Source organism: Musa acuminata, chromosome BXJ2-5 (genome assembly GCF_036884655.1).
Source record: "Musa acuminata AAA Group cultivar baxijiao chromosome BXJ2-5, Cavendish_Baxijiao_AAA, whole genome shotgun sequence".
NCBI lineage: Eukaryota > Viridiplantae > Streptophyta > Magnoliopsida > Zingiberales > Musaceae > Musa > Musa acuminata.
The window spans coordinates 2,583,890-2,602,103 of NC_088342.1; the positions used below are offsets into that span (position 1 = coordinate 2,583,890).

The window sequence follows — 18,214 nt, forward strand, 5'->3', positions numbered from 1 at the left end:
AAACGTTCCCACTGCGGGTCCCAACCACATGAGAAAGTCAAATGTATGACTTTTCCCGCAGAGGGAGACAGCGAGAGAACGGAGACCGGCGTTTTTCTTGGATTCCATCGGTCAAACGCACGAGTTTCGTGGAGCCTCACGTGAGCCACACACGCCGGTGGCTGTGAAATGAGCTGATATCAGATTTTGACGGCACTGTTTCAATTAGATTCGGGGTCAACTCGAATCATCATTTCCAGTTGAATACACACACCACCACCACCACCACGCACGAGGTTTCTCATCCCAGTCTGGATTCGATTTGGAGAATAAATTAATGAGGAGAATTACAAAGTGTGATTAGTCATGAGTTGCCTATCGCCTAACTCTTTAATGATCGAATAAATTATTAATGAGTAGAAATTAGTATTTAGTGGTAGCTTAGATCTCCAGTTCACCGGATTAGTATCCTAGTTTGCTACAATTAGCGTCCCAAACCGCAAGAGAGCATTTAGAGTGCCACATCCAAGAAGACTTTTTTTTTTATCTTTAAATTTATTACCATACAAAATTTTTTTACTATAAAATTATATCTTGATCATCATTAATAAAAAAATTATTCTACCCAAACCTTAAATCTATTACAAAGTAATATATTATTCCAAATACAAATATATCAGTAACCAGTAGATAATTTTTAAAAATCATAAAAATAATCTTTAATATTCATAAATATATATATATATATATATAATATTACTAATTTAATATAAAATATATCGATTTATTATAAATTTTTATATAAAAAACTAATAATAATTCTTACGTAGTAAACAAAATGTCATATACAATAGATATATAGTAACTAAATAACAAAAGTTTATATTAATGATATATTCTTGGATGAATAAACATACTTGAATTCCTTCTTGACAATGAATAAAGATAATACTATTATACTTTCAACAACGGAGAAAGTGATATCCCTCACCTATCCAAGTGAGAACATGTTCGTAGGAATCGTTTAACTATCATGTTGACGATCCCCTAATCCCCAAAATAAATCATCCTACTTGCTCTTGACAAAGATAAAAAATAACCATGATTATTTATTTATATTCATTCAAAAGATAGTATGATAAAATATTATAAATGGTCATGCTTAACTTATGATCTACTAGACTATATCCATTAATGACTCCACACTATGATGAGCTTGGTCCTTTCATAATTTACACTTTTAATGTGAATTATCAGCATAGTTTCATGTGCTCGAAAATAATCACATCAATATTATAAACTTAATCTAAAATAAACTTTAAAAACTAATAATTATTTTTAAAACCTTAATCTTAAAAAATTCTCAATCAACTATAACCTTAATTCGAATAGCTGAAACTCAATTTAATTAGGATCAAGAACCAACCTCAAATCCATACAAAGTCACTCTGAAATCATCTTAGATTGATATAATTTAAATTTGATTAATTTTAATTAGGTCAAATAGGTTTGAACTAGTCATGTTCGTTTGGAATCACCCTAGACCGACTTGAACCGATCAAACCTATTTAATTTAATTAATTAACAAGCTCAAACCAATAAAAAAAAAAAAAAAAAAGAACTATGTCGCATAGTGCTAATCTAAACAGAATCGTCCCAAGTAACTGGTTGGATTAAGGTATAATAGGTTAGATAGAGAGGCTACAATTTGTTTAATGCTAGTGGCATAATTGGGTAAGCTTAATTTTATAGGCTAAGCTAAGTCACTCACGAGTTTCGTTACGCCTTATCATTAAACTAGGACATGCTTGACTTGTGGGTTAGGTCATGCCCTAGTTACATGAGTTAAGTCATATTTGATCATACAAGTTGAATCGTACATAACCACATAAGATGGACTATACTTGGCCATATGAATTGAGTTATACTTGAGCACATGGGATGTACCATGTCTAACAATATGAGTTGGATTGTACTTGGTCACATGGGTTGGATCATGTATAATCACATGAGTTGGACCGTATTTGGTGACATGAGCTGAGTCATGCTTAGTTACATAGTTGTTTAGACACATGACTTGAGTTATACCTATCCACTTATGTTGAGTTATGTTTAACCACATGGGTTAGACTATACCAATTCACATAGGCTGAGTCATGCCTAACCATACGAGTTAAATCATATTTGACCACATGAGTTAAGTTATACTTTACCATAGGTTGTACTTGATTGCATGAGCTGATTTATTAAATTAGATTTTAACTCAAGTTAGATCCCTAATTTAATCTCTTATTAAATTAGATTTTAATATTTTTAATTATTAAAAATAACTTAAATATATTAATTAAATAATTTAGACTCATCATCTTAAATTTAAAACTAATTAAATCACATATATTCACACATAATCCTTAAAACATAGATATATTTAATTAAATGAATTATAATTATTCTATTAATCTAAAAATAAAAATCAATCTTAAAATTTATTTAAATTTAAGCGATGTGCTTTGATTTTTGATGTCACGTATATAAATATTTTTAACACCGTCGTCGATGGATGTGTTTTGTGTATTGATTTCAGACGTCAAACTAATTGAAGCATCTCTCATAAAGCACGCATGAAAGAGGATTGATGGATCCGTTTAAACGTACAACAACTTGGCTGGCTGGCTTTCCGAAGGAGTTCATACATGGAGGAGAGAGAAACCGTCAGCTTCCGCGTCGCTTCGTTCCCAGAGAATTAAACGACGAGAAAGAAGTGGTTAAACGTGGCACGATCCTACCCGACCAGCCCTTTTTTGATGATGATGATGATGATGATCCGGACCGTGCAGCTCTCTCCACGTTTACTTTAGGAATCATACTCCTATCCGAGTTTGCAGGAACGAAAGCCAGCAAGACATATAAATAGTTAGTTATTGTGCTGCCATGGTAGTCCTCTGCTGGTCCAACTTCCCCGTGCTTCCACTTTCCTCCTCCACTGCCTCTCCCTACCACCCCACCACCGTCGTCTCCTCCGCCTTTGGCTTCCTCCCCGACCACGCTGATTCCGTTTTTCGCACCCTCCGCTCTCTGTTTCTTCTGATGGTTCGAACGCCAACTCCGCCTCGCCTCCCTCTCCGTTGCCGCCCTCGTCTCCTTCCGGAGCCACATGTTCCGCGTGCCGCGCCGCATCGTGGATCTGATGGGTCGGGACTTCAACTTCTCTGACTTCCTCTCCCTGTTCCCGGGTGCGTGTCATCTCGATGCCCCTATGACCTACAACTGTTTGTTGAAATGCCACTCTGGCTCCGGGATGACCGGCCAGTCCTTGCAGGTCTTTGTGCGGGCACGCAGGATGTGTGTCTCGGCTTCTCGCACCGTTATCTCACAACTTTTGGATTCTTTAGTCGATATGGGTAAAATGGATGCAGTATTGGAAATGCATGAACAATGTCCAGATCTTTACAGAGCTGTAATGAGTAAACTTTTGGAGAAAGGATATGCTGGAGTTGCTTTAAAATTTCACAGGAGATCAATGGAGAGAGGTTCTGTGCTCCAAATTCTTGAACTAAACAGGCTTCTGAATACTCTGTGCAAGCAGAATCGGATCAGTGTAGCATTTGATCTTTTCTACTTGGCTTTAGAAATTGGTCCTGAGCCGAGCGTGGTCACATATAGTACTTTGATCCGCTCTTGCTGTAAAGAGGGCAGATTGGATGCTGCAGTTAAGATTTTTGAGCTGATGGTGGAGAAGGGAACAAATCCTGATTTGATAGTTTATGCTATCCTCATAGATGCATTCTGCAAGAAAGGCAGAATGGAGGAGGGGAATGGTCTTTTTCATAGGGCAGTAGACGATGGACTCAAGCCAGATGTGGTGGTCTTCAGTTCGCTCATGGATGGGTATGTTAGACTCAGGGATGTAAAGAAGGCCTTTGTGTTTTATAAGAGAATGGTGGATGATGGTGTGGCACCCAGTTCCGTGACCTACAGCATTCTGATCCACGGGCTGTGTCAGGATGGTCGAGTTGCCGAGGCTTATGGAGTTTTATCTTTGATGGTGAAGAAGCTGCTTGAGCCAAACATTTTAACATATAGTAGCCTAATTGATGGCCTCTGTAGTGATGGGAACCTGATAGAAGCATTTGATCTATATAAACATGCGATAAGGATGGGCAACCATCCTGATATAGTAGTTCATGTTTTGCTTGTAAAGGGTCTCTGCAGGTGGGGCAGGATTCGTGATGCACTTAGGTTGTTTTTCAAGTTGGGCTTGGAAGCTAGCATTGTTCCTTATAATATGCTATTGGATGGATGCTGTAGCATGAAGAGACTCGGAGATGCAGTCAGAATATACAGACTATTGGGAGCAAATAATATTAAAGCAGATATAGTTACTTTTACTGTGCTTATCAAAGGAATGGCAAATGAAGGGAGATTGCATGATGCAACCAACTTATTCTTTCAAATCCTGAAAAGGGGCATAATCCCAGATGCTTTAACGTATTGTAGCTTAATTGACTGTTTGTGTAAACATGGTAATTTGATTGTTGGTTTCAAAATTTATGAGATGATGCTAAGGAATGGTGTTGAGCCTGATATATTTATTTATAATGTTCTCATCAATTCTCTTTTCAAGGAGGGTCAAGTGGAAGGGGCGTTGAAATTGATTACCCAGCTAACAAAACTTGGATTGAAGCCTGACATCGTGACTTGTAATACAATCGTCACTGGCTTGTGTTATCTGGGAAGATTGAATGAAGCTACTGACGTTTTTGAAAAATTGATTTGTAAAGCTTTTCAACCGAACACTGTAAGTTATACAATTCTAATTCATGCATTTTGTAAAGAAGGCAGAATGAATGAGGCAAAGTTATTGTTCGATAAGATGCTTGATCATGGTACCTGGCCTAATGTGGTGACCTATAGTTGCTTGGTAGATGGGTACTTTAAAGCTGAAAGGATGGAAAATGCCATGGAACTACATGAATTGATGTTACAACATAGAATCCACCCTAACATTGTTGGTTACAGTGTCCTGATCGATGGATTTTGCAAGCAAGAACGGCTGGAGGAAGCTTCACTGGCTTTTCACTGTGCTATTAGCAGGGGCTTGTTGCCTGATGTTGTGGCATACAGCATTTTGATCTGTAAATTCTGTGCGGTTGGAAGATTAGCTGAAGCCAATATGTTTTATGAGAGAATGATTGAAGATGGTGTCAAACCAGACAGTTACTTGTATAATAAAATTTTGCAATGTTTGAAAACACATGATTGTACAGTAGTTGCTGGTCAGTCAAATAATATGCTTTAGAAAAGTAAGTATTGCATATTTTTGTTGTTTTGTTCAGAAGGAAGCATGCAACTGTGGTTTACCTTTTATCTGTACCCACCAAAGAATGAGATCTTTCCTCTGAAGTTTACACTAGAGAAAGAGTTTTGAAACCAAGTTAATGTTGGTCGCATCTAAAGTGAGGGGATTGAGATTACATATGTGGGCAATCAAGCAAGCACTCATGAAAGGTACTCTCCTACAACACAAAGTTCTTCACTTTGTCTTAATGGTACTTGCATCAAAGATTTTGTAACTTTGTACATATCATTGTGATTATTATCTGCAATATTATTATTTGAGTTTACTTACAAGCAGCAATAATAAGAGAATAAAATTTTGTGTAAAGCCTCTAGTGACCTTTTATGCTCGTTAACTTGCCAAGATTTTTCATGGAGTTCCTTTATGAAATGTTGAACAGGTGGTTTGATTGCATTCCTCTGTGATCTACTAGAAGTATAAAATCATAATTTTAACATGTAGATGGGGAATTTGATTGACCTATGAAGTGCCAAGCTCTAACAAGGTGATGAAAAGTTGTTTGATTTAGACAATATGCATTGAAATAGCACTCTTTTAGAGATGTGGATTAAGATAGTTAGGTAATCCTTTTTCTAATCAGTTGGGAGCAATCTGGATGCTCAAACTATCTAACTACTTGGATATAAGCAATAAAATAATCATTTTCCTCTGCAGAAGGGGAAAAAAAAGAAGAATATGTTTGGATTTGCATATTAGACTCCCAAGAATAGATGTGCATTCTAGTCCTCTACTGCATTTTATGGAATTAAAACTGCTTTCTGTACTGATATATTCACCATATGCATCCATTTTAGGAGATTTGCACTTTGCTACATTTACCTACCCAAATCTACGTCTTTTAAAATGTTCTGCACTTGGTTTTAGTGAATGTGCCTTCTCTGCTTATGTCATTTTATTGGTTCACTAATCCAATTCTGTCGTTAATGAGTACTTTGGCCACACTGTGTGCCTGTATTCTTCTCTCAGTATTTTTGTGAACCTTTCTAACTCCAGTTGTTTTTCATTCTCTGTATCACTATATATAACCTGCATTTATTTATCAATATACTTCTTCAAATAGTTTCCCTTTTTTATAGGTCTTGTTCTGTGGTTCATTTTGTCATTTTCTCTGAAATGTTTGCAACTTCAAATATGAAACCATGATTTTGAAACATGGATGACATTCTGTGTTTCACTGAAGCTATTTTTCAGTACAAACTGAGTTGTATGACTATGTTTTCATACTATGTTCCAACGCTCATCCATTTACTAATTCCATCGGCTAGTGCATTGAGATCACTTGTGATTTTATCAGTTTTATCAATTTTCTCCACCTTCCATTTTAACTATGCAATCACTCACATTATGTTAGTCATTGATTCAGTGAAGTATTTATTTGCTACTTGGGGGAATCAGTGAAGTCTTTACGACAATGTTTCACCTTCCGCATTTTGTCCCAATACTAGCAAGAATGATGAATTCATACCCTTGCTGTTGTCTTCCATCTTGGGTTAGTGGTGTATGTTAGTTACACTTCAAGCATCACCATGTTATTTAAGCATCTGTTTAAGTGTCTCTTATTAATATAGGATTAACATATTGCTACACGCTTCTTTTGAACTCTATCATATCCTCTACTGGCATTTACGCCCACAAAAAAATTTACAGATTTGTTTGAAAGAGGTGTGGCATCTTTGAGCGAGATCTAAATGATTATTCGGCATCTTTATACAGCTATGTCAAAAAAGTAGTTTAGCTCAAGCATGGATCGATCTACTTTTTTCTTTTTTTAAATAAGTGACAAAGATTATGATAAATTACTAAAATCTTAAACACATTCAACTACAATATTTTTCAATGAAACTTATTTTTGTTCAGTTTATAACTCTATTTTATTTATTTAAAAATACAGTTACTCCTGCCTTAGTCCAAACCGACTTTTGGCCCCCAAAAGATACCATTTTTTTAAAATGATATTTTACTCTTTTTACAAATGGGATGAGCTCTTTGAAAATATAAAAATGAGAGGCTCTGAAAAAGTAAAACAAAAAATAGAATGCTTTGGCAAAATCATCCAAATAAAAATATTATATTAAAAGATGTATAAGATGCTGACACATGAACTCAAACTGTAACGATGCACTAACCATGGAACGTCTCAACAAAAACTTGCATCTCAACAAAAACTTGCATCACAGCGGTTTCATTGCTATCTTGTGCAGTTCTTTGTGTTTGCTAGTTTTAGATAAGAGCCATCACTAACCGTTTCATTTTTTTGGCTGCGAAAGAGAAAAAGATAAAAAGAGTCGTACAGGATCGGAAGGCGAGGGTGGGAGTTGATGGAGATGATGCTCAGACGAACCATCAGAAGAGGCAGAGAGCAGCGGAGGCGGCGGAGAATCTCCACACCTCTATTGACTTTTCCCCGTAACTATTGACTAGTATGCCTGATCACCTGCGAACATTATAAATGTTAACTCATCATGAATCATATCAGCCAAATTCCAATGCATCATGAGAAGAAGCATCAGTTAATATTGGAAATGAGGTTACTTGAATCAATTACGAGAGTGAGAAAGAACGCACTAGGAATACGGCTGTTTCTGTTCTTCCATGATCACACACATTTCTCATCAAAAGCTTCAACGAGGAAAACAGAAATGAGGTTACTTGAATCAATTACTAGAGTGAGAAAGAAAGCACTAGGAATACGGCTGTTTCTGTTCTTCCATGATCACACATATTTCTCATCAAAAGCTTCAATGAGGAAAACATGCTCGTGCCGACAGGAAAAGAATCCACAAACCGAATTAGGCTCAACTTACCTTCAATAGAATATCAGGAACTGTTCTCTGATGTTGAATTCTCAATACTTGTAGGCCATTTTTCTTCTCTAGGATATCCCTAGGTGATTATTTTGTACGATAATTCTTCAAGAATGCTTTCTTTCCCATTTACCTTCTCGTCTACCATCTCTTTCTCTCCGCTCAACAATTTGCCTTGACTTGCTGCCCCGGGATCCATGTCTGGGAGCTGTCCCAAAGGTACCAGGTAAACCATCAAATGCTGAACCCGATTCTGAGTCACCGATGCTACTTGTATCACCCGAATCCCTGCTCCCCTCGATAGCATCTTCATAGTTGGAGGTACGTTCATCTGCACGGTCCCTTGATTGCAAAATTGTTGGAAGCTGACCTGAGAATGATCTTGACCCAGCAAGCACTACAGTTGGCCCCGCAGATGATCCAGTGGAAATAGCGGTCGTCATCTGTGGAGCACCACCATCATGGCCTCTGCTGCTTGACCTTAAGTTCGCCTCTTGTCCCGACCTCCCATTATCTCTGTCACGGTATCTTTCCCTAGAGCGACTACGACCACCATGAATGAGAAAATAGCATAAAGCAGAAATAGAGATGCTTGTGATAATAGCAGACTGCAGATGAATTAATGAGAAGAGTTCCAAGAAAATCCTTTTTTTAATGACAAGTCGTCCATTAACAGCTGGTGCTTGGAAAGGAGACACATGATAACCAAGTGAATCAACAGTCTGTCAGATAATTATCCAAATAATATTAAAAAAAGCAGTAAAAGGATCATTCACACAATGGTCCACCAAGCAAGGGTTTTGGAAAAGTAAATGTATACAATTTTACGCTGTATGCAACGAGATTTGGCCACTACTTAAATACTGGATGTCTACGTTACAATAACAGCCCTACTGTGACACCGAAGCTTAACCTCAACTTAAATGTTCAATAATGACAACAAGGCATAATATCAAACTATAGCAGAATATGAAATATACCAGTGACATAAGGGAAGAAATGGTGAGGCAGCAGTGGAAAGGAAGGGACAAAAAAAGAGAACAGAAGGAACAGATGGAGAGATGAAGGAAAAGAAGGGAAGGTCAGACTGTTTCAAACGTGTTAATCCTACAGGGATGGTCAGACTTTTCGTAGGCATAGATTATACTCCATGTGATGTGGGAAAAATGAGCCTACCCCAACCGAAAGCTGACACATAAGATAAGAGCCACAATAGAAGTAGCTTGGTGGACACTGTTGTAGCTCAACTTGGTTGGTATATTACCCGGTCCATAGCTCAGCTTACCTAAATCAACACATTACCATGTCAGCAAAGCGAACATCATCGTAGCATGGTTTAGCCGTCATGTCAGCTCGACGGACGCGTTGCAGTCTGACTCGACTAGGTTGACCCATCATCAAGTCAGCTCAATGGTCATAGCCTGATATAGATCAGTTGCCATGCCACAGAAACCAGCTAACTGATACACCATCACCAATTCGTAATAAGATTAGTATCAAAACACAGAATATTCTCTATGACCTTAAGAATTTGAAAAATTTTCACCAATGGCTTGGCTATTACAACTACGACATTGTGAATGGGGCCTCACATGGCACAAAGGGTTTGAACTCTCTCTCTCTCTCTCTCTCTCTTAAGCCTTAGTACTCTCTAGCTCATCTAGATTGCTAACTTAGATATGTTTTAGAAGCCAGGAGAGTTTGCAGGCACATTCCCAACCCTCACTTTGTTTGCAGGGCAACTAGCTTGGTGCGCTCACCTTGGACATCACCTCGGATCTTGCCAGCTAGATTGCACCTAGCTTGGGCCACCTCAGCCCATTCGAGAAATTGCCATGCACTTCAGACAAACCAATTCTGCTTTGATCCTCCACCTCTGACAGACGATCAAAATCTTCCCTCATTAATATGAAAAAGAATTAAGTCCACATAGATAAGATATTCTACTCTATATCATGTCCAATTTAATACAATCCAAAAAAACCTAAAGTTTGTAAACATAAGAATTGGGCGGAACAATGAGGTCGAGAATTTCTTTCTATAATCATAATGTGCTGACCATGTGGATATTCCGGTGTTTCCTTAGCTCATTGTGAACTTAAACCAGTTTCACTAAAGTTCTTCGAATGATTTTGATGCTTTGAATATTAGTATATAACTCAAAATTGAAAATAACAAAAATTAACTAATTTACTATTGAAAATAACAAACTGATTAAATTAATTTACTCCATTGGACGCCATTTTGATTTATATATGTTGATATACAAGTCCATTTTTATTTAGTATGTCAAAACTGATGCTCACAAAAGGTCCTTCAAAGTAACATATATGATTGTGCTAATGTCCTTGTATATCATCCCCTGTTCTTTAATTAAATCAATTTAATCATTCCAAATATAATTATATATAGAATTTAATAAAAGAGCATGTGCGTTACAAAAGGCTTGACAGATTTGTTGCTGTAGTTGAAGCAATTATCATCACTGGCACAGCAGCAGCTAGGATTGATTTTGACAGAAGATCAGATCATAAGAAATTTTCATTTGGGTCTAGAATATTAATAATCAGATTGACTTAGGTTGTAATTGAACTTTGTAGTTAATAAATAAAATAATGTTTTATTAAGAGGCAATAGTACAAGTAATCATTGGACTTAGATCGTTTCCAAATTTATCTTGAATGTTATATTAATAAAATTTAATCAATAAATAACAGATTGCGTTTGAGTGCTTCCTAATCAATTTTCCTAGATCAGGCTCTTGTTTCGATCAAGATTAAAGTTTCTAAACTTCTAAGATTTCATCATTCTTGAACACCTCATTTTGTCTTCTTGAATACTGTTATTGCATTTCTTGTTTATATATAAGTTTTTGCATTTTAATTTTAGTGTGTCAAAACATATTATGTGCGTGCGATGATGATGATGCATGTGACATGAATTATTGAGAACATTTATTGCTGCTGATTAGCAAACAAACAAAAACTGAAAAGAGTAATTCCATTCTTCCAAAATGCTTGAATAAGACATGAATTCCCTTTCTTGGAAAAGTCTAATTCCCCTTGTGATAAAAAAAAGTCTTCAAATATGGTCGCACATGGTTGGAACCAACTGGTATTTTCCAGTACTGGTCCAATCAAGAATCAGTACCCAGACCATTGTGGTGTTGAGTGTATCTCTTGAATTAAATTTTTTAAACCATTTTCATTTTTTTGACAACTTCTGACAGTTGTCTATTATATTATATTTTTTGTTTTCTTTCCGTCCTCTAAGCTTTCCCTTAGCTCTCTCTCACACAATCTCTCTGGTATGACTAATACAACCTGTACCAAGCGTCAATACGTCGATCCATATCGGTATCAAACCAATCCAATTGCTGTGGGTATCAGCACCAGACTGAGATTTACTAAGTCAGTCCTAGGCTGACTGAATTTTACCTATGAATATATAAACAATGGACCAAGAACCTTTGAGTACTTAAGGAACATCAATAGCTATTTGGATTTTGGTCAAAGCCATGACTGAAAATAGATAACTGGTAACCAACTCTTCTTGTAGAATACCATTTCTTGGTAAAACATATTAGGAGCATAGAATGGCCCTATGTTGACCCTCCTTAACACTTACATTAGTAGGAATCTTGTGCATTAGGCTGCTGTTTTTTATAAGCCTGACAAAGGTAATAAATAAGTGAAGCATGTCAATCGCCAGCATAAAATAGAAAATCCATATAATTCCCAAAATTTATGTTCAAGATAAAATCCTACTATCCATGTCAAAATTTTAACAAAATTAACTGCACAAAGTGTAAGCACTTAAAAAAGCTTACCTGCTGGGATTAGATGAAAACTCTCTACGAAAAGATCGAGTTCCAGATTCAACCTGCTCCAATTCCCTTTGAAGTTCTTTCTGTCAATGGGTAGAATATATCAAGCTCTCTTTATAGCATTTAGGGTAAGTCACAAAGAAGCCAAGGATTACATACTGTCTTGAACACAAGTAACAAGTTAAAAACTTTATATGAACAGTGCAGTTTACTCTATTCCGTCTCGTGGTAAAAATCCAATAGCATAACAAGATGCTAAGATAAGATGCAAGTATATCTGTTAGCCATATAGACTGCCTGCAATACAAAATTTTCTTTATGATTTTATAAATTTCCCATTTTCTTTGTAAAGAAACAAGATATTTCAAGAATATTGACCGGATGTTAAAAATTCACCATTAGATACTATGATAAGATACATGTGATTGGAATTCTTACTTGACCACAGATGGATAAAAAAGCAAACATCTGGTATTCAAAGACACATTTGAAACTAGACTGTACCAATTGGGTATGTTGCCATGCTGTACCCAAATATTTAGGTCCTGAAGCTGTTCCTGGGCTTGAAAACTAGACCAGGCTTCATTTCTGATACAGCCCTGGTTGAGATCTGGCAGACAGACCTAATTCAACCCACCAGAAATCTAGTCTCATATGATACACATATTTGCAACTAGACTGTACCAATTGCTAGACCTGACTTCAATTCTGATCTAGCCTCCGTTGAGATCAGGCAAACAGACCTAATCCAATCCACTAGAAATCGAGTCTCATATGATACACATACTAGCAACTAGACTGTACCAATTGGGTATGTTGCCATGCGCTACCTGAAGTTGGCTGAATAGTTAGGCTTTCAAGCTGATTCTTCGTTTGAAAACTAGACCTGACTTTGATTCTGATCTAGCCTTAGTTGAGATCAGGCAAATAGACGTAATCAAGCCCATTAGACATCGAGTCTCATATGAGTAGAGCAAATGAAATATCTGTATCTCCCCTCCCTTTATGACATCATTTTCCCTCTCCCATCCACCATGCCCATCATGGGATCAGCCTTCCACATTGTTTACTAATGCACTTGGTGCTCCAACATTTGATTTCTAAACATTACCATTCCAGTTTTCTCCATCTATGTATTCCCTAAACTTTGAGATCTCGTTTTGCCCATCTCTCCCTCACTAATAGTGTCAAATACTGGCCCCACTTTTCTTCATCTTAATCTAGGGTAAAAGCCTATTCTGAAACTCTATACGTGAATTAAAGTTTCAATACAGAAAAGTTTAGGGAAAAAATTGATACAGGTAATGAACTATGTCCACTTGCTTAATCACCATTTTTAGGGATACATGACTTCAAACGTATCATCATATTAAATGCAAGCGGCCATCCAAGCATGCCTGTTGCGTGGACTGATGCCTGCCAAACAATCTAAGATCTTGCCCATGCAACTGTTACACACCAAACTTGATTCCTAAATATCCAAAGTTTTAAGCTCTGATGTTTTCATCAGAAGAAGAACCCAACCACAACAATATGATTAGCAGTTGGTCAAGCACAATAAATTTTTCCCCAGAAAAAAATAAATCATTTTAAATGACAGGAAAGAAAAGGACTATTCATATTTCTTACTTCTTTACTTATCCTTGTATGTGAAATAGTGTTTCTTGCTACAGAGGATTAAATGACAAATGGACTCGAACTTATTATAAAGATACCTGTATCTGTCTTTCCTTTTCCATATCAAGGTTGAATTGTAGTTCCCTAGTTCTTGCACGTTCATTTTCCAACTCCCTTTGTCTCTCAATATCACGCTCTAGTTCACTGGTCCTTTCCCTGCATGACACTAGAGCAATCACAACGAGACCAAAGCTCATGATAAAACCTAACGAAGCAAAAAAAACATCTAACAGAAACCCGTCAAGCTCCTGAAGAAGTTCCATTTCCCTCAAAGCTGCCTCTTCTAAGCATTTTTTACGAGCATGCCTCATTAAAAGCTTCTTTTGCCTGCGTGCTACTATTTCTTCTCGAAGTTTAGACCTCTCTCTAGCAAAACAGGACAACTTAGTCAAAAATTGTTTATGATTTAAAGTTATATTTACAACAGATGTCCAAAGCTCAATCAACAACTTAAAGCAGTGACTAAATCATAAAACTCTAGGCCAAGATCTGTTATGAACCAAACAAGTTAGGCATTTAAAAAGAAAGAAAAGAAAAGATCAAACTCTTCTTAGTTATCCAAAACCTACAAAACATGGGAAACTCACTTAAGAGAGACCAGACAACTGAAAACATAAAAATCACTATAGTATGAAATGTTGCACTGTTTCTTTGAAGCATAATATGAATCTTGCTCTATGACTACTCTTTCTGTGAAGCATAATATGAATCTTGCCTTATGACTACTTAATGCTTTACATGCAATAGTTACAGAATTCACTTATATCTGCACCTTGATGCACATTTTGTGTAAAAACGAGCAAAACTTTACAAAGGAGCAGAAATTACCTGTCATGAAGCATCCACCTGCTAAACCATGCTAAACAGTCTGGACTAAGAACAGCACATGTATCACATATATCTCAGAAAGCTACCTCATTATTAAGTTAAACCATATGGGTTTCTGTTAATTGGCCACATATGCATTGACAATGGCTACAACAGCGATTTAAAAAGGCACTCGGGCGTTCGCCTAAACTTCCAAGCGGCGCACTTCAAACAGGCGTCGCTTGGGCGCTCGCCCAAACCCAGGCACTGGGCGCTTCGAGCGAGCGCCTAGGTTAAACCAGACGACCGAACTAGAATTTTAAGTCTGGTTCGATCTTGGTTTGGTCTCCGGTGGTTAGTTGGTTCAATCGAACCAACTAAAACCGATATCAGCGACAACCCAACCCTAACCCTCGTTGCCGCTGTCGCTCCCGATCCCGTTGCTCGCCGCTGTCGCTGCTCGCAAACGCTGCCACTGTCGCCGCTCGCGCCTCCCGCTGCTCCTGCTCCCGCTGCTCGCCGCTGCCGCTGTCGCTGCTTGCTGTCGCCGCTCCCGTTGCCGTTGCCTCCTTACACTCCCGCTGCCGCTACCTCCTTACACTCCCGCTCCCACTGCTGCTACCTCCTTACACTCCCGCCCCTGCTGCTGCTGCCTCCTTACACTCCCGCTGTTGCTGCCTCCTTACACTCCTGCTCCCGCTGCCTCTGCCTCCTTACACTCCGCTGTCGCTACCTCCTTACACTCCGTTGTCGCTGCCGCTTTCTCTTTTCTCAGTTAGCACCCCCTTACACTTCCTTCTTCTCCTTCTGTTAACAGTATATTGTATGCTATTAATATTGTTAGGTTTATTTAAAATTATTAATTTTTAATATTATTAATAGATTAATAATATATTATTTTGATTTTAATAATGTTAATTTTTATTTATTTGAAATTATTGTTAGGTTTCAAGATAAATGGCAAGTGTACAGAGCAACTCAATAGAGTCTCCAATGGCATCAAAAAAAGATCCTGCATAGAAGTATAATTATTTGAAGGATCCGAAAGATCCTAATGTAGTGACTTGCATATTCTGCGATAAGACTACTAGAGGTGATATTTTTCGTGCAAAATAACATCTAGTAGGAAATTTCAAGAATACAGCAGCTTGCAAAAAGTGTCCACCTAAGGTAAAATAAGAGTTGTTGAGTTATATGAATGAAAAGAAGACACAAAAGAATGAATCTTACGGGAATTTACCAAAAGACAATGTTAAACATCTCAGGGTTGAAGAAGAAGATTATTCTATGAGTATTAACCCAAGTGGGAAAAAAGTATACGACAAAAAAGGAAAAGAAGTTATGAGTACTAAGAAGGGTAAAAAAGGACCGATGGATTTATATATGTTTCAAGGATCCCAGAAACAACAAGGGCAAGCAGGAGGCTCAAAATTTAGACAAACAAATATAAGTGATGCTTGTGATAAAGAAATAAGAGGAAGAACAATTCAGCACATTGCTCGCTTCTTCTATCAGGCTGGTCTTCCCTTTAGTACAACTCGCTGCCCTGCCACTATCGCCGTTGCCGCTGTCACTGCTCGCCGCTCCCGCTACTCGCTGCCGCTGTCGCCGCTCCCACTCCCGTTGTCGCTGTCGTTGCCACTGTCGCCGCTCTCACTACTACTGCTCACTTTTACCGTTGTCGCTGCACCCTCGGTCTTCCCTTGCATTCCTCTTCCTTCTCTTTTGAAAGTATACTATTAACAGCATGGTATGCAATACCGAATGGTACCGCCCGGTACGGGTGGTACGTACCGATCTGACGACATACCGGTATGCAGACCGCTCGGTACTGCCACAGTGCTACAGTATTACACTGTAGCAGTGCTACAGTAATGAAGAAAATATATAAAATTGTTCGGTACACCGGTACCGTACCGTACCGAGACAATCTCGAAACATCGGTACGGTATGGTATTGCATACCTTGGTTAACAATATACTAGTAACAGTAAGCGATACGCCCTGGTGTACCGCTCGGTACGACGGTACCATACCGTACCGAGCCAATCTCGAAACATCGGTACGGTACGGTATTGTATACCTTGGTTAACAATATATTAGTAACAGTAATGTATTTGTATTTATTAGATTAATGATATATTATTTTGATTTTAATACTATTAAATAATTATATTTATTAATTATATTCTATATTTTAATATTTTAGCGCCTCGCTTCGCTCAGGCAAACGCCTAGCGCCTTGGGCGTTTTTGGACCTTGGCGTCTTTTGGCGCCTAGCGCTTCTTAAATCACTGGGCTACAACGGTACAATTGCTGACCCTTATATCCAATATTTGTTTGCATTAACTTCCAGAACCTATAGATTCTTGATCTTTCCTTAATGGTTAGACAAATTAGGGTAACGACAATGTACAATTTTGCACTGATCATGCCTTATACATCACTTTTTATATGTAAACAAAGTAATTTGATCTTTATTCTGCTAGTTTATATTCAATAGTTAAACATTAATGAAACGCTTCATGATGATTGATTGCAATATTGTACTTTAACAAGGTCGTTGTAAAATATTGTTTCTAATGAAATCTTTTTGGATCTTCTTTTACGTCTCCTTGCAGTTGTCCAGCAAGGGCCCGAGCACCTCGATTGGGGTTCAGACGGGCGAAGTCAAGGCACAGGCCTGAGCCCAAGCATTGCGCAGCTTAGGTGTGCGCCTGAACCCGACCCAATCTTAACTATAAGCTGGTATCTAATTAAAACAAATCAAGCCTGATCTAAACCCAACCCCTCGACCCTCGCTAAAGTACAATATGATGCTCAATGATTTCATAACATCATGCATCTGAATGCATCTAAGACCCTTGAGTGTCCAACTAATCTTGGTAGACCCTTCTTTTCTCCTTCTCTTGCCTTGGGTTTCAGTTTATATGAAACTATTTGACAATCTTTGGCAAAATTCTGAATAACCCTGTTTTGTCTCTAATTTTTCAACATCAACAGTAAGAAAAGGATCATCTCATCATCCAATTAGGAACAGTACACATGGCATAAGACTGAGAGGAAGCTAGAAAAACCAGACCTATTTAGCCAATTGTAAAATCATGTAAATCAAAGGTAGAGATGAATCAACCTAAATGTTGGTGATATCAATCATCTGAAATAGAGAACTTCATAAAAGCCTCTTCATACTCAACATGAATAGTTACGCACACAAGTCAATGTTGAGAAGGCTCCACATTAAGTTTGGATATCTTGTACAATCAGCTGGAACCCGAATTTGATGTAAAGATATTCAAATCTAAGAAAATTGCATGTGCCCACTGAATCATGAATCGAGCTAATGAATAAAATGACTTGTATCTATGCAAGGTAAAAGGCAGTTTGATCCTAAAGGGACATAAATTACAGCAGCATGATAGACCATTCTAACATTTTGCATTATGAACCCCAAAAAAAAAGGGAAAACCAAGTGCATAGGGTTGTCCTTTGCATTTTGACATGTCAGCTAGATTCAGTAGAATATAAAAGAAAGAATGAATTGGTTGTTGCATACAAATCCATGTCATGCATTTTCAGATAAAAAGAAACAATACTTTATTGGGCATTTAAACTTACAAGGATCTAATTTCATCCTTAATTTGATGAAGACGGTTAATCTCCTTATCACCTGCCAGATAGGAGAAAATCCTAAAAAATCACAAGGCTAACTAATTAATTTAAGGCAACAGCAGAAAGAAGAGAAGATAAACATCGCAACTTT

The 18,214-nt window shown here is 37.6% G+C and overlaps 2 protein-coding genes across 15 annotated transcripts in view; one reads left to right on the top strand and one right to left on the bottom strand.

Moving 5' to 3' along the window:
• Positions 1-2,651: 2,651 nt before the first annotated feature.
• LOC135612124 (putative pentatricopeptide repeat-containing protein At1g31840) lies at positions 2,652-5,602 on the top strand. Of its 3 annotated transcripts, none has more exons than XM_065107959.1 (2): positions 2,656-3,212; positions 3,290-5,600. In XM_065107959.1, exon 2 carries the CDS (start codon positions 3,320-3,322, stop codon positions 5,276-5,278), a length of 1,959 nt encoding a protein of 652 aa, XP_064964031.1. In that variant the 5' UTR covers positions 2,656-3,212; positions 3,290-3,319; the 3' UTR covers positions 5,279-5,600. The 3 variants fall into 3 exon arrangements, with proteins under 3 accessions (XP_064964029.1, XP_064964031.1, XP_064964030.1); XM_065107958.1 differs by having other exon boundaries at positions 2,657-3,212; positions 3,299-5,599; XM_065107957.1 differs by having other exon boundaries at positions 2,652-5,602.
• Positions 5,603-7,387: 1,785 nt separating this feature from the next.
• The window catches only part of LOC135581654 (uncharacterized), a 38,880-nt gene continuing 28,053 nt past the window's right edge, over positions 7,388-18,214 (bottom strand). For 3 of the 12 annotated variants that reach the window (XM_065107961.1, XM_065107969.1, XM_065107971.1), the window contains 5 exons: positions 18,070-18,121; positions 13,684-14,011; positions 11,972-12,051; positions 7,904-8,685; positions 7,388-7,772 (listed from right to left, as the gene is read on the bottom strand). In XM_065107961.1, the coding sequence (XP_064964033.1) occupies positions 8,250-8,685; positions 11,972-12,051; positions 13,684-14,011; positions 18,070-18,121 (896 nt within the window). In that variant the 3' untranslated portion in view covers positions 7,388-7,772; positions 7,904-8,249. Of the gene's footprint in view, positions 7,773-7,870; positions 8,686-9,902; positions 10,019-11,971; positions 12,052-13,683; positions 14,012-18,069; positions 18,142-18,214 lie in introns of those variants that run through there. The other 9 variants (XM_065107968.1, XM_065107962.1, XM_065107965.1 and 6 more) reach the window with 9 other exon arrangements.